This window comes from Pyrgilauda ruficollis, unplaced genomic scaffold (assembly GCF_017590135.1).
Source record: "Pyrgilauda ruficollis isolate IOZ18807 unplaced genomic scaffold, ASM1759013v1 scaffold3, whole genome shotgun sequence".
Classification (NCBI taxonomy): Eukaryota; Metazoa; Chordata; class Aves; order Passeriformes; family Passeridae; genus Pyrgilauda; species Pyrgilauda ruficollis.
This window is the reverse complement of record NW_024524377.1, coordinates 9,468,500-9,493,441: the sequence shown is the minus strand read 5'-3', so window position 1 is coordinate 9,493,441 and position 24,942 is coordinate 9,468,500. Positions and strand designations below refer to the sequence as shown.

The 24,942-nt window shown below is 39.9% G+C and overlaps 1 protein-coding gene across 15 annotated transcripts in view; it reads right to left on the bottom strand.

Moving 5' to 3' along the window:
- Positions 1-24,942, bottom strand: part of CLASP1 (cytoplasmic linker associated protein 1) — a 171,885-nt gene that overhangs the window by 34,690 nt on the left and 112,253 nt on the right. For 4 of the 15 annotated variants that reach the window (XM_041472830.1, XM_041472831.1, XM_041472842.1 and 1 more), the window contains 9 exons: positions 19,997-20,100; positions 17,511-17,534; positions 16,352-16,596; positions 12,704-12,767; positions 11,391-11,393; positions 10,982-11,145; positions 10,025-10,103; positions 9,626-9,769; positions 1,885-1,980 (listed from right to left, as the gene is read on the bottom strand). In XM_041472830.1, coding sequence (XP_041328764.1) covers positions 1,885-1,980; positions 9,626-9,769; positions 10,025-10,103; positions 10,982-11,145; positions 11,391-11,393; positions 12,704-12,767; positions 16,352-16,596; positions 17,511-17,534; positions 19,997-20,100 — 923 coding nt within the window. The remainder of the gene's footprint in view (positions 1-1,884; positions 1,981-9,625; positions 9,770-10,024; positions 10,104-10,981; positions 11,146-11,390; positions 11,394-12,703; positions 12,768-16,351; positions 16,597-17,510; positions 17,535-19,996; positions 20,101-24,942) is intronic. The other 11 variants (XM_041472838.1, XM_041472839.1, XM_041472845.1 and 8 more) reach the window with 6 other exon arrangements.

Sequence of the window (24,942 nt, the reverse complement as noted above, 5' to 3'; positions counted from 1 at the left end):
CACAGACATTGTCCTACAGGAGTAGCTGAGAGAAGTTTCAGGTCTCAGAGGTCACAGCAGTTTTGTTCTGCTTTTGCTTTTTGACTTTAATAACAACAGAACTATGTCTGCCTTCCCTCTTTGCACAAAATACAGCTTGTCTAACTTTAGGGGTGTCTGCCAGAATTCTGTATACCCAGTGCTCTTCAGCAGCTTTCCTGTCACCTGTAAATAGTCACTGGGCTTTGAATGATGTGCTTAACAGTGGCTCCCAATGCTCACAATCTTCTGTGGCCTCAAAGAAAACAGACCTACAGTCTATGCCTTTTGAAAGCCAAGGACTACTACATCATGAGAGTGGTGCTCCAGTAAAGGTCTCAAAGACAACATTTAGTAACATGGGTAAAACCCTGTCTGTGTTCCTTCTAAATTGTCCTCAGACATCCAACAGCACTTCCAGGTTTATTTCAGGGAAAAGTCATTATTTGAAAGCGTGCCCATAATTTCCTACTTAATATTTAATACACAAAGGTCTTGGTCCCTTACCACTGTAAGATCACTATTGTTACTTACTGACCTCAAAAGCTGGAAGGTCGATGCTAGCTTGAAATCACATTTGTAACATGCTTCAAGTTTCACTCCTAAATGCTTCTAACACAAGTAATTTTATTTCAGTAATGAAGAACATAAGGAGCAGCATTTCCACACCTGTCGTAATAGATATGGACACACTTGATAATCCTCTAAGTTTCATATTTTTACCTAATCCAAGGACATCTTCTACAGGTAACGCTTCTAAGAATTTTAAATCTGTGGATTTTCAGCTTGTGACAAACCAGACATTTTCATAATCTCTGAATTTCTGGATGTCTTGCTCCATTACATTACTGTCAGAGTAAATAAATATAACAAGCAATAAAAAAATGTATTTCTGTACACAAGGTACAAACATTCTCCATGCAACACATCATGCTTGATGATATATAGTCTGAAGAAAGTCATATCTGAATTTTCCCTTGCCTTTGTGTCCCTGCACCATTAGTACAGAACACTAATCCATCTCCTTCAGTGACATACAATGCAGACCCTACAAATGATCTAATCTTAATGAAGCCATTCTCTGCTGGCTTCAGCTGGAGAAACTCCAGTCACTTCAGAGCCTGACTATGCTAGAGAGGGGGTCTGGCTCAGTGTCAAGTTCTTGAATCATTTGCAAAGGATTGCTTATGTCACTTTGTTATTTTCCTTATCACAATGCAGTGAGAGATCAGGTTCCACAAGTCAGTAGCAGCTCCCGAAGTTTCACACTCAGGTCACTGCAATTCCTCCTGTCCAACAGTGTCAATTGCTAAAGGGACATAAATGCTTCAGCAATATCTGGTTTTTGTTTTTACCTAGATGGTGGATGACAGTCAGATTCATAAAAATCTGTAACTTTTTCAACTTGGCTGAATTATAATAAAATGTCTAGGAAATCTTTTGGGCTTACTGAGCAAACAGATCAAGGCTAAGTGGAAAAATCCATTGATTTGAGAAAGGAAATGTGGTCAGTGACCTAGGGTTAATACAAGTGCCTTATGACTGCTGCTGCTGCTCCAGTGGACCAAGCAGAACAAGCAGATAGTTGCCTGAACTACGCTAAGGCAGTTTCCAAATTACTCAAACATCTATTGGTGATGGGCTCCCAACACTGGCAGCCCCATAAAAGAAGGGGACTTTGTACCCTGATCCTTTATGAGGAACTACAACAATAGAGTTAACAGAAAAGCACATCAAAGCCAAAAATTACATCAGACAGACACACTTTTTTCAGGCTCCCAGTCCAGGTTTCTTTACACAGCTAGACAGTTGAGTTGAGACTGCAAACAAAATTAGTGTGATTAGTGCACAAGGCTTTCAGTCTACCTGTTTACATTTCTCTTCCAAGTTTCCTTCACCAGGCCCTGAGGAGGCTGTAGTTGTCCTAGCTGGCAAATCCTCACCCACCCAACTATGCATCGTCTGGGTTTGACAAACAGGAAAGTTGGTATTATTCAAAGAAAACACAGATTTCAACTCAATCACCTAAACAGTACACATGGTATCTTTTTGCAGAAGAATTTTGATCAATTTCTTGCTTCATTTCAAGTAATGGAAATTAATAAAAAAAGCATTATTTGATATCATCAGAAGAGCATTCCTTTTGGGAGAGGGCAGCTGAAATTAAAATTCAAAATTAAATTCGGCCACAGCTCTCAGGCTTACAGATCATCCCTTAGTTCTTCTACAAAGCATTGCTTTGGCAACCTCCTGGTGGCCTCCACAACCACTTGAAAACCTCTGCTGAGGTGCAGAGCCTAGGCAGTGCTGAACTGGGATGTCACTTGCATCTGGCCAGCCAGAAATGGGGGAATTGCATCTCCCTGCACCTGCCCTCGCAGATATCTCTAAGTTCAGAGGAAGTTATGGTTAAAAACTTGCAAACTCCTGTCTCCAGCATGAACATCAGTCTGATGGACCAAGACTGCCTATAAATCCCTTATATCATGTGATCAGTCTGGGGAAGAGCCTCACCAACATCTACTCACTTTTGACAAACACAATTATATTCTGAATGCATCACCATCCAGTCTAAGAAAAACGTGGTTTTCAAAAACTTAAGGCACAATGGAGCAGAGAAGCTCTCTCTCATGTCACTTTGATTCATACTAAACTGCAGATCAAACAGAGATCCACTGAGATCAAGGGATAGCAATTGCACATTAGGCAGCTTGCATTAGCACACACTGGCACATGGCTGCAATTCTCCAGTGAGTAGCTGGTGTTAAGTGAGTTATTCACATCTTCAAATTGAGAGTTTGCAAGCTCTAAACAAGTGTTATTTCAGTGTACTTTCCAGCAGACAATTAAGTATTTACTGGCACTGAACTAACACACTATCTACCAAACCAAACCTGCTTGTTCCTTTTTCAGGCCTAGAATCAGATGAGCAAGGACATCCACTTTACAGACATGGCAATGTAAAGCACAGCACCTTCAGGAGTTCATACATAATCCAAGCACGTTAGCTTGAGTACAAGTTTTTAAACACAGTTTTCCCAAAACACTTGTATTAGCACATGCTGTTCATACCCACATCCTGAAAAGGAAGAATTAGTTTAACATATTTAAATACAGGAACAGATTAAATCCATGTTGCTATTCTGTTTTACACAGTACATACTTTATACACCACAAAAGGCTTTTACAAGTCAGAGATAGTTACATTACAAATGTCAAAGGCATCTCAGAAAAGTGACAGCACAAAAGATGCAGCACCCAACCACTACATGTTTGGATTACTGTTCTACAGCAGATTATGGGCTCATGAGTGCTGTTGTTTTGTGACCTGGGCACAGAAAGACCATGGCAAAAATGTTCATTTCTTGAGAATCAGACATGACCCCAGAAATCAAGTCTGATGAAGGCTACCCCGAGTAACTTTGCTCACTATAAAATGGCAGTTGTTGCAAAACCAGGTTTCAGGACTAGAGACATAGGCTACCTTTCATTAACAACTGAGAAACTTTACTTATAAACCTGGCATGATAGAAGTCTGAATTCTCAGGCAAAAGTTCCTACATATAAACTAAGAAAGAAGAAGAGCTAGTGAAGTTATATGGTTTGTAATGAAAACATGCACTTTAATCTGCATGGATTTTTGAAATGCTAGAGGAAGTATGGCAGAACTATCTCTCACACTGCACATAGCTCTGCAATGCAGTGCTGAGGCCTAGAGGTAAACATCACCTCTAGATTTGATTTTCAAAATAGAAACATCACCTATACCTGTGTAGGTGTGTGAGTGCTTTTATAAATGGCACATACACACAGAGGTATTGTGCACAGCTACAGAAGTGTGACCATACGAGTTCTGGGAAGCCATTTCTTCTCTCATGTTACCACGCGCTAGCTCTTCCAGCAAACAGAGTAAGTGCAGAATGTGTATATTCAAACTGCTTTCAGTTTAAGGAAATCCACCTTGGCACCATGCTCCCAACAAGCACATCCCATTTTCAGGCCACTAACACTGGGTGAAAGCCATTTTCCTTACACTGCGTACACTAAAAACATTTGACCTCTCATAGCTCTGCAGCATCAAATTCAAAACAAACAGAAAATGAGGGATACTATTTTGGAAACACAGCTAGGACACAGAGATCCTTTTTGTTCTAATAGCTTTGAATCAAGTAAACACTACAGTCCACCAGGTGCCTTTTTTCATGCATTACACTATTTTTCCTAACACTGACAATGTTTTAAATGCCTGATAGAAGTTCCTCTGGGCATTTACACTGAGTTTGACTTTTTTTGGAATATTCTTTGGCTAAAAGGCTCACCTCAGCAATATGGACATTGTGTTATTTAAGATTTCATAAGCCTGAAATGAAATCCTAATGCCCAGTGCTCTGGTAACTTGGCTCATCGTGGAGTCCATGAGATGCCCAAGTCTGGTGTAGGAATACTGCAAGAGTGCTAGAGAAACCTCCGACCCAGAGAGGCAAGGGCCTGTGGCTGGAGAGTGCTAACATAATTTGCCATTCACAAGTATTTCTGCAAATGTCCTCTTTGCCACTGCTACTGTAACAAGCCATGACCAACATGTTCATTGTGTTTATTGAGTGTTCACTGCTGAACACCAGTACCAATAAGCAATGCCACTTCAGCTCACTGAGAGGCTCTGAGAGTGCTCTTACACATCTGTCCCAGAGCAGCTGGAATCAGACCGATGCTAGATCGATGATCAAAACTTCCAAGAGTTTTTAGAGGTTTCATGGCATCACCATGCAAAGTAGGCTAATTTCCTTTCCTGTCACTGGTCCTCCTACAGATATCAAAGAAATATTTTATCTAAAGTTGCTTGATCTGGGCTTCACTGATAGATAGGTTTAGCTGATCAAAGTGACGATATCAATATTTCTCAAGAGATGACCTTGAGGATTACTAGTTAAAGAAGTAAATACATCTTCATTGCCTGCTCAGTTTATGAAGCGTCTGTTGGCCTCAGTTTTCTCTCTGAAATCTTCCTCATCTTCATAATTCAGAAACTGTTCCTCAATCAGTTTTAGTGAAAAAAATCTGATCCCAAATGCATTTTCTTTGGATATGTCTCAACTTCACCTGCAAGCCAGTGGTAGCAATCCAAGGAGGGTCTTCCTCAAGGTACTTTCAAGGAAGGCTTCATCTTCATGAAAATGCAATGAAGGTGCAACACAAGCACCTTCCTGGGCTTTTTGATTCAGTGCAATGAATTTCGTTTTTCTTACCAAAACCCATCCAACTGTCTGTATTCAAGGGCAGCTTGCAGTGACAAGAGGGGCAGTTGAAAGAAAAAGTTTTCCCAGTTACGTAAGTGGAAGGCAGAACGTGATGTACACGTGACAGAAGGCTGCCCATAACATGTAAAAATGCCTTCAGGCTTGTAAAATAAAACCACCATTGGAATGTTTCATCAACAAAGAAGCCAGCCAGGATATTTGGAGCAAAGGAAAAAATTTCTTCTGCCCTGAGATTAGTAGTCCAAATACCGATCAGGCAATACAGATCTTGTTATTTATCATTAAGACCAGAGCTGGGCTGATTAACAAGATGGTAAGAATTGTCACTGGCCCTTCACCTCAGGAGGCCTCATTCCCCTTCAGCCTGTACAAAGTCCTCCTAAACACTAAGATCCTATGTGCCCTCAACAGCTGATTCCACACACCCACAAATTCTGGGCACTCGTGTTAAACAAAAGTTTCCATTCAGACAAGCCTTGGACACGAGGTTTCTGTAGGCTTTGGCCAAAGTCAAATGAGAAGCCTTATTCTAATTTCCATTCTCAAACTGATGGCTCTTTTCCAGGATCAAAGTATTTTCCCACACAGAGCCCATGCCTGTCATCCAAGTTCAATCAGCACTTTACCTACGTAAGGATTGCACAATAACTTTGCTGGCAATATTACTAATAAAATGGTGAAGTTACTGACTTACAGTGTCCTCACCAGTCATCACAGTACTGGCATTGCCATTGTGTTACTTTTCTGTGTGGTAATTAACTGCCTTTTGAAAAATTATTTCATCAAATCTTAAACAATTTCCAGAGGAAAATCAGAACTAACACCCTGCTACAGCAGGAAAGCCAAGTATCTCACACAAGGTTAGATGCTACTGCAGTCAAAATTACAGCTCAGTTATCTGAAATCTTGATCTGTGCCCTGCCCACTGATAAGCTCTGCTTGGGGAAAAAGCCACGAGTTGGCTGCATGTGCAGGAATCACCAACAGGTGCTCTCCTCACGCTGGGACCACTTCCCATCCAGGTCTCCACATGGCACTGCTCCTACCCTGTAGCTTTTGTTCAGCATGGAAGACAAGCGTCTTCACTTTTCTCCCAGCACTGCTTGCAGGAAGTGAACCTTAAGCTGAGTGCAGGGTAAACACCCAAAAGTACTAACAATCTTTAAAACAAGACAAATATTTACCTGTAACACATTGCAGATCACCTTATTTTAAATCCACAGCTTGACAATAATTTTAACTGCACATACTCATGGCTACTATCAGCAGTTTAAATGGTTTCTGCCCTGAGAGGGAATCACAACATTTTGTCAATGCACACTTTAGTATCAACTGCATGTTCCCATTGTACATCTCATCCTCCTTGTGATAACAGAGCTCATGTTTTAACTACAGATGTCATTTCATAAGGGACCATAAACTGCTTTATGCAAAACAGCATTTCTTTTGACTTTTTCTTATCTCACTAGCTACAAAACATGAGCTGTAGTTCAAATTGTGTCAGATTAGTTAAGTGTGCTCATTAAGTGTGTTTAAGTGTTGTCACAAGAAAACACAAAGTTATTAATAAGCTGTAGTATTCAGTTTGAAATGGTTTTTGGGCTAAATTACATTTTTTGTTCTGTTTTTCCCCAGTGCCTTAACACTATGTGGCTGAGACCTCCATGACCATCAGACATAGTAAGTAGTAGTAATGGACAGACTACCACTAACAAAAGGATAATCTCAGTATAGACTGAAAATATATATAATCAGTTCTGTTCTTGAACAGATGCCTTGACTGCTATTACAGGATCAGATTTGCATGACAAATTGCCACGTGCACACAGCAGACACATGCCTTTGTCACTGACAGACATCACTAGTGTGAGGAAGCTTGCTTTATCTGCCTCTGCTCAAAGGTAAACCCCAGACAGAACAGCATGGCCACCACACACAGATACTACTGGCGTTGTGGTAGAATTCAGTAACTCAGACTTGGGTGAAGAGGATATTGGCTGTGGGACTCCATTTCTCAGGGGAAAGAGTCCCTGCCTCCAGGAGCAGCTGAGCAACAGCATCATTGTTCCACCAAGTCAGCCACCCCTGTAAAGAGGACTGCACCACGCAGGAGCCCTCAGTACCATGGACGTTGTGCACTCTTGTCCCTTGCAGGAGCTGAGTTCATTGCACTGGTACTCTTAAGACCAGATTCTACTGAAAAACTATTTTTACACTTTTTACAAGCCTCTTGTGGTACTTCAATCAACTGAAGACAAAACTGATTCTTCTCCTTCTCCCCAGTAATCTCCACTGCTATCCCCAGGTTGTCTCAGTATTTACAGGGCATGGTCTGCTTTGCATTTAGAAAACCACAGATCTTGAAGGCCACCATAATACCTTCCACAAGGGTGGAAGAAGATGCTTAAATGAATAATCATGATATTAAAAAGGCACTACTTTTTTCCCCCAAGTTATATTGCCAGCAAAAAACACAGCAATATTTAATTGTGTTCTTCAGAACATTTCACCTGCTTAGATTTGCTCTTGATAATCCAATTCACTATTGCATAATCAATTTATAAGTCTGTTAACTACAGTCCTGACAGATAAAATGGCCAATGATTGCTTGTAAATCCTTAGCTGCACTGTTTCTTCTAAAGCTCCTGGTTTGTACTATGTTCTTAATAAAATCGTAGTACAGCAATGGTATGATGAAATAAAGATCACCTGTGCGTTTGTTTTTAGTATCCTAAATTAGCTTAACTGTGTAATAATTTATTTGGAAAGTACTGGCACCAAAGGCAAATCCAAGTCACACGTAGGTCTAATAAGAAGAATTTTGATTCAGTAATCACTTGTCAGCCTGAGGGCACTTGCCCAAGTATTACTAAGGTAGAGTTTGCTGAAAGTTTTGCCAGAGCTGTGCAAGCCGTTGGAACAGACAGAAGGATGGACACCACACAGTGAGCACCTGCTCCCCACAGCCCGCAGGGAACAGCGAACATCCAATTTTTCAGCTGCAGAAGATACTCTCTGCTTCCCCTTGCATGCAGCAACGATGACCCCTATTGGTGGAATGTTTCTGCTGCTGAGCAATATGAACAGATTTTGCTTTCCAATGCATATTTCTACTTAAAATAATTACAACTACCCCTCACAGTCCAACAGCAAAATAAACTGCTTGAGATTCACCTGAACTGTAACACAGAAGCAGCTGCTTTGCCTGATCAATTCTTTCTGACTTTGGACATGGAAACATTAAAATGCAAATCCTTATTCCAGCATTAAGTCCAGAATTTTAAGTACCCCTTTTTTCCTGAGGGAGACTATCTTACAGAAGCAAGTTTCAGTTATAGTACTGTGAATAATCCCTACAGGAAGTCCTCAAAAAAGATAATGTTCCTTTTTTCCCACAGAACCAATCACCTGTATGTGAGCAAGCAAACAGCTCACAATCCCAAACAGCTTCTTTGAAGCCTTCCTTCAGCTGCTGGATAATGCTGCACACATGTGTGTGGCAGCACATTTGATACCCAGCAATCTTTTCATCAGAATCAAATAAAAGTAATTTTATTATTTCCAAAGTTATGAAATTGCATGTTATTCTAGTATTAAGTCAACATTTCATGTGCATATAATGTAAAGTTCTCATACAATTTTTACAATCTGAAATTATTAAAATTTGGCTGGGATTTTTAAACCCCAGTTCATCTCAAAGCCTTTAACTCCTACTGGAAGTAGAAGGTAATTTTAAATTGTGTTACAGATGCCAGCTACATAAAACTAAGTCTTGCTTTTCTCTTGGGAGAGATGAGTATCACTACCTGTCCCATTTTAGCTTGCCTGACACTTGCATTGAGAGCAAGATAAAGAACAAGGTAACTATTACCCAGGCCTGACCTAATTGTGTCATTTTTTTCCAGGTAGAGATAAACACACAACACTTAAAAGAGAAGGGTTGAGAGCCCCTGGCAGCTTACTGATTTGTTTACTTTCTTTTAACAACATTATAACACTGAAGTTGTGCTAGCTTTCAGGCTACAAAGCACAAAGCCTTCACCTAAACAAAATACAAACCTAGAGATACTGCCAGACTGCTCAAGAAAAAGCACATTTTCACACCATGATCTCCTTTTGTATGGTCATAGTAGATAAAGTCACACAAGTAAAAAAATATATGAAGACATGCTTCAGAATTGTGTGTGGGCTGAATTGACAGTTTTGTTTGGACAGTGAGGTATGTAAAATCAGGGCTTTTTTGAGTCTGATCACTGAACGTTTCATTACCTTTATGACAGGTTTTTTTGGTTTTTTTCTCCTTTCTGAAGAGTGATAATTACTACAAATACGTCAGTGTCCTGGCTTACCTTTCTCACATCTGAGCTCTTTGGTTCTGTAGTCCAAGTTATAATTCTAGATACAGCAAGTCTTGTCTCACTGGAATTCACAAAGTCTGTTGGATCCATCTGTCTTGCCAAGGACTCAATATACTTCAGGATAGCAACTTTGACCTGGGAAATTAAAAAGGATTTGTGAAGCTCAGGAGCTGGCAAAGATGCATTTTTTCCATAGGAACAGATCCCACTACAGACTGACAAAGACATCACATGGTGGGGAGGAAGTATTCCTGGAACATGTCTCCAAATTGCCAATATGCACATAATACAATAATTACCTTCTCATGAGTTCTATGCTTTATGGCATGCCTGACATGACAAGTAAGACAAGCACATTGATGCTTTAGTGAAATGGCTTTTGATACTGACCTTCAGGTTTGGTGTCTGGGTCTGATCTACAATAAACCTCATCAAAATGTTAAATTGTTGATCAAATGGAAAAGAATCCCTGTCCGAAAGAAACAAAAGCAAAAATGTAATGCAACATAAATGGAATTAACTCAATACCTCAAAGCTTACATAGCAGATTCCAACACACTTTTCTTCTTGGTAACTTTACCATCAATAAGAGAAACTCTGAGCTTAAGGATTAGGTAGTTATTGACACAACACTGGAGAAAACTGCTAAATCAGTGTATTTGCACACTGTTACTCTACTGTCTGTACACTTCTGTTGGCATGCCTGTCCATTTAATTTCAGACTCTGCTTTGTTCCCTTATCGCTAGAAGCAGCTTGGTTTATCTTGTCCTCAGGGTTCATACCTGGTTTTGATCTCTCTCCTCTTTTTTCCCCACTATTTTCTCCTAGATTATTACTAGTTTTTCTTTTCTTTTTAAATTATCCTATTTCTAGAATGAGCCAAACTTTATTGTAATAGTGTCCTGTGCTGAACATCCTTTGCAAAGGACATGGAGTATAGAACTGGTGTGAGCACCGCGGTAGTATTCAAGGTCTTATCCTGATATTTGTGTCTGAACAAGATAAAAGAGGTGCTGAATTTTGTGGTAAAGCACCATTCACATTCTCAATACTGCAATTTTTTGGGTACCTGTCAATCAAAAAACCCTGATATCTGAGCATATCACAAAGCCCTAAAATTAATCCATCATATATTTTTAAATTTATGCTTTAAAGTTATTTATTTAGAAGAGAGACAGGCCTTTTTAATTCAATACTTCAAATACTGTGACATAACTTTGTTCTCCTTTATTCTTTTATTCATCAAGACTGAGCCCTCAAAATACACAGCACTACTGGATTTCTAAAATCACACCTTCCTGTAATCCCAAAAAACCTCAGCAACATTTGCCATCTGAGTACTCTACCTGGTGACATCCAGAGCTTTTTGAACTTTTGCCTGCACAGACCCCAACAAATCTGCTCCCATTTTCTTTAGCAACTGAGTCAGGAGAACAAAAAGCCAATCCTGCAAGTCGTCTTTATGAATGATGATGAAATCCACCAGGGTTTCCAGAAACATACTGAAGACCTATAAACAAAACAAGTATCAGAAAAAGAAATACAATTCTTAAAATAAAAATATTCAAATGGGAAGGGGGTTTACAGTCTGAATTTCAGGATGATTTTGTTATAAGAGTTTAATGAATTAATGATTTTAGTGACTACATTGCTCTGGAAAAAAAATCAGACAAGACATGTCTAAAAGGTGTTGTATTAAAATACCACATGTAACAAATGAATGAATGAAGGAAGGAAGGGGTAGAAAACACTTACTCTCTGTTGTGAATTCCACGGCAAAGCAGGCCATGCAACAAAACAAACCACTCGTTAGCACACAGAGTGATCAAGGATGCAGTTTCTCAACAGATAAAGGACACATTCATTCAAAGATCACATTTTCTTAAAACACAATCTCTTATTATATGCCTTGGATCAGATTCAGTCGCCTCAGTCAAGAAGTAACACATGTTTATATACAGTTCTATGAACAAAGCTATGTGTGTTGAACACCACAACTAATGAGTTTGTATCAGTAATTCTACAGAAGCAGTGAAAATGACAGATCACTGCTGCCACAAAGAACATACTTGAGCCCAGTGTGCAATAGACTCCAACCTTACTCAGAAATTTGAATTATTTTGCAAACAAATAATTAGATCTTCGCCCTTTCTACTACACAAACCTTGGGAAACCAAGCAATAAGAACTTACAGGTAGGTACTACAAGCTTGGTGAGATCTCTGGGACAGCTGGTCCCCCAGTATAATTAAGGCAAAAAATGCACATTTTGAGCAGGACCTATGACAGGCTACTCTGCCTGCCCATGAAATTTGCACCCAACAATAATTTATTAACACTGGTTTACCAAGAGGTCTTGAAGTACAAAGATTTATACAACTTATTCTTTCTCAAACTGCTGATGTTTTTACACAGCCATACTGGTTTTCCTCAGCTAGCAAAACTCAAAAAAGGGCATGAAATTCCATATTCCTTTCACCCTGCTTCTCCTTTAGCTGTCCATAGCAATCCACTAGTCTTGAACACGCTTACGGGCCCTACCTCCCCATTCTGTGGCCCACTTCCTCTTAAGAAATGTCTTTAAATTCATGCCACAGCCTTTAACTTCAAAGGTCAGTGTTTTAAGGAAGGCAAAGTAGCTATATCAAAGACCTTGATTATGGGAATCAGAATAGTATCTTGGTGAGACACCTGCTCCCAGGTGTACACAACACACAAACCCCAGTGGCTGTGATGCTCATGACCCCTCGTGGACCACTCTTCCCTGTGTATCACCAGAAATACACCCTAGAGAAGTGCAAATCAAACTGAACTCCTGGCTCCAGGAGGTGACCTCTGAAAGGCATTAGGCTGCTCCTCAGGCAGCAGGGAGTAACCAGCTCCTAGCAACATAAAAGAGACTGAGACACATCCCCTCCTTGTAAAACAAATGCAAACCGAGGAGATTTTTAAATGCCAGTTTTCCCCAGCAGATGGCAGGGGTAGAAATACAAACCACTCATCTTGGAACAGTGCCAAATGTGCACACACAGTAATGTAGGAGAGCGAGCCAAGGCTTTGTGATCTTACCTTGCTGTGAGGGTCAGCAAACATGCGAGTAAATATTTCACACAGCCTTTTTAACTCGACTCGGCTAAAATACATAAATAAAACACCACATTAATGCCAAAGTTTTAGTTGCAGGGAAAAAAAAGGCAGCTAATAAATATTAACAGCTGAAAGATCTAACCTTCTTTATTTAAATGTTACTTTGGTCACATTTCTGAAAACTTTGTACATCTAGGCAAAGCCTTTACTGGTACTTCAGTTTAACTGCTGGGATCACCAGTTTTACACTAAAAAGCTAATAAACATTTATTTTTTTAAATCTTGAACCAGACAATTTTATTTTCTGCTGCTTTTATTTTCTTCTATATTCTGGATTCCAGAAGACAACTTGAAATGTGCACATTTGCAAGGCACTTAGTTTCTGTCTGGGTCAAGGTTGCTGAATCATGCGTTTTTTTCTCCTTAAAAATAGGTTTTTCAAGTCTCCTTTGTCTCAAGGTTTTCAAATTTTCAAGTAAAATCAGAACTTTCTGGTTATATACTAATCATGTCTTTTGGTTTAAATTCCCAGTTGCTTCAGTAGTATCAGTCTAAAATCACAGATTATTAACACATCAGAACAGACTCCAAAGTCTGACAGCAGGCAGGCACATTGAGGAGCCAAACATATAGAAATGGAAGAGACATTAACAAATGGCCAACTATTAAATCAGCAGATAATTACATCAAGGAACTATCTAACTTCCTATTTGTAAGAGATTATTAGCTGCTCAGTAGTGCTCTTTTTATGGCAGGGGGGAAGAAGAATGATGCATGAGATACTGAGTTGGAGTCAAATGCAGAACTCTTTGGTGCCAAATCTCTTATCTGCAATGTATTGAGAAGTCTTAGCTTTCCTGCAAAGCAAACTGGCAAAAAATACAGAAGCTCTTCTTGTTTATGGTGCAAACAAAACCTGAGCAAGGCAGTTAGGTTACATTTCCTGCATACTATGGATGCAAATAGACATCTTTCACAATTATAATGAAACCAGAGCAACTAGTGAAATGAACACTGACTGCTCAGAGAAGAGTTATTGAAGATTTTGACTACAGGGAATTTATTTCCAGAACAACATTAATTCTACAATCCACCAACTTCTCTGTTTCAAAAAATAATCTTTGAACAGGTCAGAATAAGGCAGTAGTCTACAGATGCTTTATGTTAGATTGTTTCTAAGTAACACAGGATTTTTTTTCCCCCAGTAAATCTATGCATTAAAGGCTGATTAAATTTTAGAAGGGCACAAAACCAGTGGGTTTAAGAGTCTGGTAGGGAGGGAAAAGTCTTTGTAACAACATCACAGTAAACTGTCAGCTTAATTCAGGGTGAGGCTGCACAGGCTCAAAATTACTACAGCATTCTCCTGACATCATGCAGACTGCAGGTCTCTGAATGAACCCCTCTTTATTACTCTAATGGATTTTCTTTCTGGACAAAGGTTATATAAAGTCAGCAAGTATATGTGTGACTGTTTCTAAAAACTCACAGACCCAAGGTAACAATGCAAGTACTGAACTGCAACAGGCAGTGGAAGAACATTTCCTTAAGGGACTCGTTTGCCTTGTTTTATTTAGGAGAGCTTATGAGGAGCCCTTCAAAAAGTAGGCCACATGAAGCTGTATGATACAAAGAGGATGGGTAAGTGTCATTCCACTTTGCATGCACATCTCTGGACATGCAAATCCCAGCTAACAGAGGATCAGCCATCTTTCAGTTCAGAATACTAAAGAAAACCCAGCCACATCACTGCCTCTTATTAATGTGTTTCACCACAACAGAAGGCAACAGGTTTAATTACAAGACAGACTTGCCCCTTGGACTAATGGCCTTGATGATGTTCTCAAGATGCCGTGGGAACAAGCAGGATGATAAAATCTAATCATTAGAACAGGCACCAGATCAACTCTGAACCAAGGAGGAAGCAGATCAAAAGAAAATCCAAAATGAAATACAGAGAACTAATCACAGTACTGAATTGAAAAAAAAAAACTGCACAGAGGTGTAGTTTCTGGGACAGATTTAAAAATTATTCAGGATCAAAGCTAAGACAACTTGCTAGCTTGAGGGACTGGTGACAGCCCAGTTCAAACACTATAACCAGCAGGGCTGATAATCAAGAGTTTAATTCCACCAGTATTTCTGCTAAGATCTACTGACCTGGATAAACAGCTCATCACCAAAACTTCTCAGGGCTTCCTCCCTTGCAACTATCCCCAACAGTAGTCCAAACCTTGCTTATAATTCTCACACACTTTTGTGGCAAAATCAAAATCTCACCCAATTTTTTCATACAAGTAATGAGGTGCCACAGTTTTTCCATGCAGTTTGTTAAAGAGAAAGAAAAAAGACAGCATACATGGTGGAAGTATCTTTTAAGAGACTCAGAAATAGACCACATCAAAAAGCATCTCTGATCTTAAGACTCTAACTACCCATTTTCAAAACCTGTAGCACTTCCCATTTAAGGCCTGCATCACATCATGTGAAGTGCTAGAAAATTTTTGTAATGGCAAGAAACCAACTTTTTCAGGCCTGCCCTCAGACACTTTTATTCAGACTGTTAACATGAACCATGAAATTCTTTTCAGCCAGTGTGAAGCCCTTTTAAAATAGAAACAATTGCACAAACCCAAGTAGGGAGGCTCTAAACAACCACTTATAAACTTGGCCATAATTTAAGTACATATGATTCACAACAGAAAAATAAAATTGTCACAGCTATTTGTGAATGTTACCTTCAAAGGAGCCAAGAGATAAACAGCTTATTTCAAACACTTCCTCCATAAACTAAGGGTGAAATGTCTATGGCCTGAGAGCCAGCTGTCTAGTTAATGTGACCTGTGGCCATAGGGAGTTTCCAAATGACTTTTGGATAATTCTGAGACCTACTGGGTAATTCTAAAACCACTTTAAAGGTGTGATGTGCCAAAGGTGTTTGAAGGGGTTACATGGTTCTCAGCAAGGGAAAAAGGTCTCCCTCTCCTACCATATGAAGTTTCAGAGTTGGCACACATACTTCACAGCCCTAAGAAATTTCCCTCTACATTACACACTACACCATTTATAAGACACAAGTTTCTGATATAAAATTTTTCAAGAGTTACAAACAGGATCTGTAATTACACCTAACACAGCCTTCATAAAGAGTCAAAGTACAGCCAGCACCAGCACTGTCTGATCTCAGCTTTGAAACACACACCCCGAGTCATTTTAGAGTAAGTGCAATGCTTGCTTCACCAACTAAATTGCCATGGGAAAAAATATTGAAGGTTCAAACAGACTAACGTAAAAATGGCACCACCCTTTGAGTATGTTTACAACAGCACCACTGTGGGAAATCTCACTGTGCTACAACAAACACCTACCACTGGAGGTCTTCATGAGAGGGATGAAGGCTAAGAGAAGATAGCATGCTTACACCTGAGCCCTTTCTACACTACTGCCACAAATTATACTGATGACACAGCAAAAATCTTCCTAAAAGTTAACTGCAATCCCACATTATGGAGACAAAGCCTTCACAGCCATGGAGGACACTACCTGTCTCCATAAGGCAGGTACATAATACTGCCTTCTGGCTGTAGTCATCCCTAATGAATTATTGACACCAGAAAACCATGAATTCACCTCAGTGTCCGTTGGCTTTTCAGTAAATTCTGAAGACCTATGAGCCCTTCTTTCCTTTCAGACCAGTTGGAGCTGGCGCAATGGTTCAGAACCTCAGCCACATCTTCAGTCTGCCGCAGGTAGTGCGGAATGCCCCCGTTCCTGGAGCCGTAGGAGCGCTCCGAGCAAGCGCTGGAAGCGTCGCTGTTGGCATCGTCATCGGAGTACATCCCGTAGGGCTCATACCTCCTTCTCACCGGCTTTTTCTGGAAAAGGGGAAACTCCGACTTATCAAGTCATATATAGTTACACTGATGCCAAAAGAAAGACATTCTATTTGGAATCACTAAAAACAAGATTAGTGCTACTGTTACAGTGACTGAAGTGTTTTAAAGATGTCACCATGCATTGCCTGCTTACCTCTCAGAGCAGTGCAAGACAGAGCCCACTGATTTCAATGGGACTGAGTGACTCAGGGGAAGAGAGCCTGCCTTCCCCAGCATGAAAATGATGCATTTATGCCCAGTAGAATTAAGCTACTGGTAATGAAATTACATACAATAAATGTTCTACTGGCAATAATGGTCATTTTCATTGTTACAGAACTATGACGATACAACTTCCACTTTAACAAAAAACAAAGATAAGGAAGAAATAGCTGAAAGAATCTGTGCTGGCATGCCTCAGTCACTTTGATATCAATACTCAAGTGACTCTAGAAATGCACTGGATATGGGAGATGGCAATTTCTCTGTTAGTTTGGGCTAGGATTCTTTCCAGAGGCTGCTAAGGGAGTTGAGTACTCAAATCCCACTCATTTCCATAGCATGGCATTACAGGACCTAATTCCCTCAGGTACATCTTTGACTGCCTTGATCCTTACAGAAAGAATAGTAGCATAATTGGCAGCAAAAAAACCTCTTAAATAAACCTTAAAAGAACAGAGTTGACAAGATAATGTATAAAAAAAAAATCATCTATATTCTGAAGTGTTTGCTACAGAATTCCTTCCAGCGTCCAGTCCTGCAGGTCCTGGACTTGTGAAGCCAGCAGAGTTTTGCTTCAACTAGGACTGGAGGATTGAAGCATAGAAATTAACTCACATGCAGTATCATGGGCATTAGCAACAGGGTGGGGAGAGTTGGAAAGTAGAAATAAAAAGTCAAGAAAGCACTAGTACCTTGCTCCTGGAGTCTCCTAACAGCTGTAGGCAGGAAAATATTGAAGGGTGGGAAAAAGCATAGAGAATTATGTCAGAAGCTTATGTAGGGTTTGTTTTTGCAACAAAAACGTATAGCAAATGTGTCTTAGCAAATTAAAAAAAAATACAGTTTTTGCAAAATAAAAGTGGATATAATAATGCCTGACTTTATCTCCTAACTGTTGCACTACTCATACTGGCTTACAATTTCCCTTAGGGATCTCGGAAGTGAGAATAAACTTTTAAAAACTTTTTTAGGAACAGATCTATATTCAACACCTCTTTTCTTACTTTAAAAAAATCTACAATTAAAGATACCAAAGATTTTGGTAGTGATTTCACTTTCCCCACATATTACTAGCAGCGTTTCATTTTAGAGTCTTGCAAAGAAATTCTGATGTGAGGAAGCCGCTATCTGCAGTACAGCACACTTAATAAACTTCACTTGCCAAGTTCTCTTTCAACCCACAGTTCTTACACCACACTGTTTTGAAGATTAGCTTCTTCTAAGACCCCCTGGTTGGCACCACTGGCTTAAAGGCCTTACTTAACAGCAAAGTTTCCATCACCCTTTGAGCTCTTCTGACAGACCTGAGCACTAATCCCAGTATTGACACTGTGGGTTTAGGCCAAGTCCAGCTCAAACAGAAGCAGTGGATCCAACTGGAATTGTACAGAGGGAGTAGAGGTCACAGAATGACCCACCATGTTTTGTTTCAATTGAGGATTTGGCTGAAGCCATCTTTGGAGAAGTTCTTTTCATTTCTTACTACATGGAAAAGACAAGTCTCTGAAAACAAGGTTACTGGGAAAAAGCTGGCATCACAACACTCTCTCAAAAGGAGCCTGCACAGGCTTTCTAAGTTGCCTGTTGTCAGAAGGCAATGAAGAGAAAACTGGGGTGGTGGGAAAGAAGGGAGCAACAAGATTGTGTTGCATCTCCTGAAGCCGTACAAATTCAGTTGATGAACCAAGTCAGCAGCACCAGCTAGTTTCCAGCTAGACTTAAGTATTTCCTTTTTAAGTGCTCAACCCTTCAAAATTTTAACATTTCAGTTTAATGTTACTTAACATCAAAGCTGGAATATTTAAAAGAGCACTCTAAGTCTTGCTGAAGATTAAGTCACACCCAAAGAAATCTCAGGGCTCAGCAGTCAAATACTATGACACTCTCCTCCCTTAAGAAACCCGTATTCAGCAGCTGCTCACATGCAGGGATAAAGCCTGATTTCATTTACACAGGCAAACCGTTGTCTGTAATTATGTCCTGAACTGCTCTGGTAGCAAATTTGAGGTGGTGAGAGCAGAAATGGGCTCACAAGCTGTTACATTTGGTGATGAAAATGCTCACTAGTGATTCAGCCCACTAAATGCAACAGTGCCATCCATTATACACTGCTCTACCTCACTTGGTTCACAAATACTTTCTTTGTTTTGAAAGATAAATTTTGTATAAAGGGCCATTTTTCTAGAAGTACTGTAACAGGTGTCATGAGCAGGGTGGTAATCAGACATAAAAAGGAAAATGTTAGCCATCCTTGGGGAAAGTGAACTAGGAAATGGAGAAAGGCCATCTACCACAAACACTGGTGACATGGTTCATCTTCCTTAAAGTGCATCTCAGACAGATTCTGAGAGATCTGTTTCAAGATACATCAGGAAATCCCTCCCTCATTCAGGTCATTGGAGAAGACCAATGGGTACCCAGCTAGCACTGTACAATAATTTCTTCTGCCTCTTACACATCCTTGCTCCCCCAAATATTCGAAGTACATACAAAGGTTTATCATGTGCCTTCTGAAAAGCTGGGTTCTATCCAAGAGATACCATAGTACAATAAGATTATACAGGACAGCAACATTTTTTAAAATTACATAAAATTTACTAGGAAAAGCAGTGAATGTTTGAAAGTATTAGCAGCAAACTAGACAAATACAATTCAACTTACACCATAACAGCATGAGATGGTACAGATTCCATGCAAGCCAAGTTATGAGCTCTCTGAGTATCTACCCAGGTGCAAATAACACAGGGCAGAAACTTGTTCTTGCTGAAACCTGATCAGGAATTGACACTAACAGAGAACACCATTTTTCTGACAAAATCTTCATGCAGGTAATAGGACTGATGGAAATCTCTGACCCCACGAGTGCCGAGCACTCTCACAGTGCTGGGCACATCCTCTGACAGCCAAGTGAAAGGCAAACAGCTGATCCAACCCATCCTGCAGCAGCTGTAGTACCAAGCCACAGCACTCTGTCTGACAACAGCTGCAGAGAACTGACATGGAATCAGGAAAAACATACTGCTGCCAGTATACCCAAAGTCCAAACAGCAAAAGGTAACTCTACAGCATCAGCCACTGGCACGATCAGAATAAAGCTATTTAGAAAGAGGAGAACATACGTACAGGTAACTTTAAGCCACTTTCCGGTGTTGGAAGCATTTTGTATTTTTCCTCTTACCAGTGCATCGGCCACAGCAGCCTCCAGATCTGTGCTGGTGCTCAGGACTCGCATGGCATTCACAGAAGCAGGCATCCTGCCTGGCTGTCCGAGTCCAAACCGGTCTGCACAAAAGACAACAGTGAAAGGGACTGTTAAATGAATTCACATTCATTTGGAATCCTAATCAGGTGCCCGAGTAGTTCTCCCCACGGACTCTGGGAACTCACAGTGCTTTTCCATTAAAGGCCCTTTTACCCAGAGCTCCACAGAGTCTGCCATTAGGGTGAGAAATAAACTATTGTTTGTTGGGCGTTGGAGGCAATTTTAGATCCTCAGGGCAACTTTTCATTTATTTATTTTAAGCTGGGAAGCAGGGTATCTATTTTCTGTTTCTTTTTACTCAGTTGTCTCAAAGTTTTATTTTAATGTCAGAGGCAGACGTGCCCATCCCAATCTGGCACTCTCAAAAATCAAGAGAGCTTCTCATTAACTTCAGAGAGACAGAACCATGCCCAGTGTCAGAACATGTAAATACTCGAGCACTCATCTATCCTGCAGCCTTTTCTCTCAGGCAAGGATGTGAGACTAGCAGCACCAGATTAGTCTATTTTATGTCTCAAGACTTGATTAACCAGTAGAATACACCCCTACACCTTCACAGTATAAAAATTAAGTTAATAACTCACTTGTGAAGTGATTCAAATTTCTGGTTCTTTTGAGAAGAAGTTTAAATTCCAGAGCTCTATATCAAAACTGGTTTTGAGCAGACAATATCATCTTTTTTCCCTTTGAATTTGATGGCAAAGCTCTCAATGGCATCCAAAGCAATGGCATTGAGTCTAAAATGCCATTTACACTCCTAACATTAATCAGTTTACTTTATCATTTGCCCAGTTTACCAAAAAAGTTACTGAAATTAGTTTTTTTAGTAAAGCCAAATTCAGAAAGATCCACTAGCAGAACTATGACAGAATGAGTAACTTAATTATCACAGGCCAGATTCTGGCAGCTGAGTCCTTCTAGAGCGGGGCAGATCAGATACCAGATACTGAGATCCTTGCTCTGGTCCATAAGCAGAAAGATTGGTTATGATATTCCAAGTTTTTCTTTCTGTGTGGGTTTGCTCATAGAAGACTTAGACTATCCCTCCTGGAATGTATGTTACACCTCTGTGCCTGTACCCACACATGCCAACAGGAGTTTTGTCAGCAAATTCAGTGGTGCATGGATCAAGCTGCACAAACCCATTTAAGAGACCTTCAGCTGATCCACATCAAGCAGCAGGAGAGAGGGGTCAAGTCACACAGGTCTTTTAATAGTTCATCTATATATTTAATTTAACAGTGGAAAAATACTGCTTGTCAAATTGCTGAAGCATATCGTGGATTTGCTCAAAACTGAGGCCAAACATGGTATTCAGCAGCTTAATGTGTTTTTGGGGAAAACACTGCGTATCACAAAATTTCACTGCTTTCTCCTTTATGAACCCACTGCACTGAAATATCTTTTATTGATTAGCTCACACTGACATGCATAATTTATATCAGAGATTCAAGCTGGCCAGTTCTACTGTCCTAATTACACAGCTTTATTTGAGATTAAGCTACTGTGGGGAAACAGGGAAGACTTTTAAAGTCCAAAGTATTTTGAAAAGGAAAAAAACCCTGCAGACTAATATTTATTTCAAACAGAAGTGATACCTATGAAAATTTACTGTTTCTTAGAGTTACATACCCAGACAAGACATTTCTGATTTACAACAAAAGCACATTTTCTACAAAACACATTACAAGGGGAAAAAAAAAGAAACAAACTTCTTAGAACTACTGCCAAAAAGTAATCAAATCATGACATTTCACAAAGAAATAAAAGTTGTATGTGTTATTACTATCCCCTTTTTTAATGCACTTGGGTTGAAAAGTAACTTCAAATATGGAGATGAAGTAGTGCTTTATTCCTAAAATGGAAAAATCTGTGCACTCTTAACAGAAGCACAGAGATGATAATGCAGTAGGTCTGACTGAAACTAAAGTCACCACTACAGAGATATATACACTATGAAGTTACAGAGGACAAGGATTTTCCTAAATATAAATGAGATCTGGTACAGTACAAGGGCTGTAACTGTTGAGATAAGTTCTGGACTTGGTATTATATTTAAATCCAAACCAATTGCATTACTCAAGTGTTACCGAGATCAAAATCTGGCTTTAACTTTTGAAACTACATAGCATGAAAATACTACTGTCATTTGTTTTCTAATAAATTTAGTATTACATTAGAAAAGGGAAGATAGTTGTTTGTTTGTTTTTTTTTTTAAATGAAGAACAAAATGACAAAGTAATTCAATTGTAGATCAGTTTAAATACCCAGCATAAAGAAACAAAATTGAGCTTTTTTTAACACATTAAATACAGTGTGGCATGCTGGCTTCTATCTCCATGGCTATCAGCAATCTTCTGAACTCCTTTGTTCAGTGATTTTTATGTTTACAACACCCAAGTTACTCTGGGCTTCTCCCCAAGACACTGCTGCCATCCTGGAGTGCTGAAATAAAACCACAGGAGAGACCTCAGTGTATCTCTGATGTGGGGCTGGGAACACTCCTGGCTCCAGGAATAACCAGTACAGTCAAGCCCAATGTTACTGGGCAAGAAATCTGCAGATTATGCTCTGGCCACATTCCCTCATCTCCCTGGCTAGATTAATTCACTATACTTGTTACAAACTTAGTGAAAATTTGCAGCCACCCTCATTAATCCTATTTTGCCATTTTTTAGAACATTTTGGCGTTCTGTAGTATACAGGTAATCATAAAAAATCTGATTATGCTTTGTACCAAAGCACAGGAGGCAAACATGAAGTGACTATCATAGGAAGCCAAAAACAAACAAAACTTAAATCTGTGTTACAAGTGAGCTGTTTTAAATATTTTTAATTATTTTGGTTAAATACAAATTCAAATTGTTATCTGAAAAATGCCAGTCACATCAGCTTGCATAATTTCTGTTGAGTAACATAAGGGAAATGTTTTGAGAGTTTTAGTTAAGTGGTAGCCTTTTAACTAGACTCATGAGAAACAGGTATTTTTCACTCTCTATCTGAAGGGTTAATTAAATAACTTTCAGTATAACAAATTCCTTATAAGATTTTAGCCTCCTAGAAAACACTGAACCCCTCATCTTCTACATTATCTTTGTCCCCAAAACTAAGTCTCTGTTGTCCCAAAGCTAACCCTCATTCAATTATTTTTAAGATTCCCAGTAAAATATCCTTATTTCAAAAGGAATTATGGGTTCTCCATAACTGCAAACCCAGTAGTACAGGGGTAGGACAAAAGTAACTGGAATCTGCAGATTTTTCTCATTACATGTAACCATCAGTGCCATTATGCAAAGCCCAGTGAAATTAAGGGATTTTTTTTTTCTTTCAAAAGCTTCCATGTATTTTAGACAAGGCCTTCAGAATTATATGAAGGATGGTTCAGCATGAGTTATGCCCCAAAGTTCATTCTGAAAGCTCATCAGGTGCTTAATTTTTGCTGCTGTTGTGTATTTTGGAGGAGATCTCACAAAGAACTTTCACTAACAGAGACAGGAGTCCAGAATATTTAGTAATAAATGGGATGAAACCCATTGGGATCCTGTCCTAGGCACTGGAAAGTGCTGCACTGCTAAAGAAGAAAAAGAATTTGCAAGTACTCTGCATCAGTCAGGATTTAGCCCATGCTGCACAACTGATCCAATTTACAGGAGAATTGAGAAAGCCCTGGATCACCCTTTGTTTAAACACTGTTCACAATGTTCCTAAAATACACAAAATTAAAAACATCCAATAAATGAAACTCAAAACAAAAAGCCACGTTGAACAAAACCAGAACAGAAAGCCCCGCAGCGGTGAGAAGCACATGCCAAGTGCTGGCTGATGCACACGATGGCAAATGTTAAGATGGTGTAAAACAAGACTACGGATAAGAAGCGGATTCATGCAGTTAGCGCTTGTTCACCTGACTGCCCAACAGAATCAGCAGTGGAGAGAGCACTAGTGGACCTGGAATGACGTCGAGAAGCTGCAAGTAGAAGGAATGGCAACACCCACAGGATTAACACACATTGAACCCGAGACAGAAAATGCCACAATCCGAAGGGGATGCGTGTGACCGCTACCGCAGAGGCGTTTCATAGTGACAGGGAATGGCGCTGCATGTGGATGCGGAACAGCTACAGTGCGAGCCCCGCTGCGACGCCTCGCCCGCAGCTTCCCCCCTTCCCCCGTGACCATTAACACAATGCATGACAAAACTCATTTGGAACAGTCCCAGACTGGGTGCAGCTCAGCAAAAACACCCCGATGCACATCAGTCACGCTCCAGACCTGCAGGTCTGGCAGGCGGCCGTCACGAGAACGTGAAGCACATAACTACAGAGCAGGATTTAGATGTGTCTGATCTAAACCCCAAAGTGAAGCCATGAGGAATGGTTACGAATTGTGCTTGCAGGTATTTTCCCACAACATTCTAGCCTATGCATAATAAAATCAACGTTAACAAAGAGAATGCATAACCACATAAGTAGGAAGAGTCATACAGGGAGGTCACCAACCACTGTACAGGTCCTCGGGTTGGTTTCTTTTCCAAATGAACACACGTACACACATATTCAGGTGTTGCTACTTCCAAAGGTCCCTTGCTTTTAACAAATTTTGCATACACGTTTCTTGAACCTCAGTATGTACATGCAGAGCTAAGGAGAATATGCACATCACACACCCATCTAGAACAACACATGTATACAAATTGTTAAAAGCAATGGAGCGCACACAGTAGCAGAGGAGCCTAAGCCAAATATAGCTCCCACTTCAATTCCCAGTTGTTAGCAGCACATCAATCACAAAATGCCTTTGGAGAGGTTTTCAGTTCTTGGCTTCAACATACAAGTGAGTTCTTTATGAAAGCAAATGAAAAA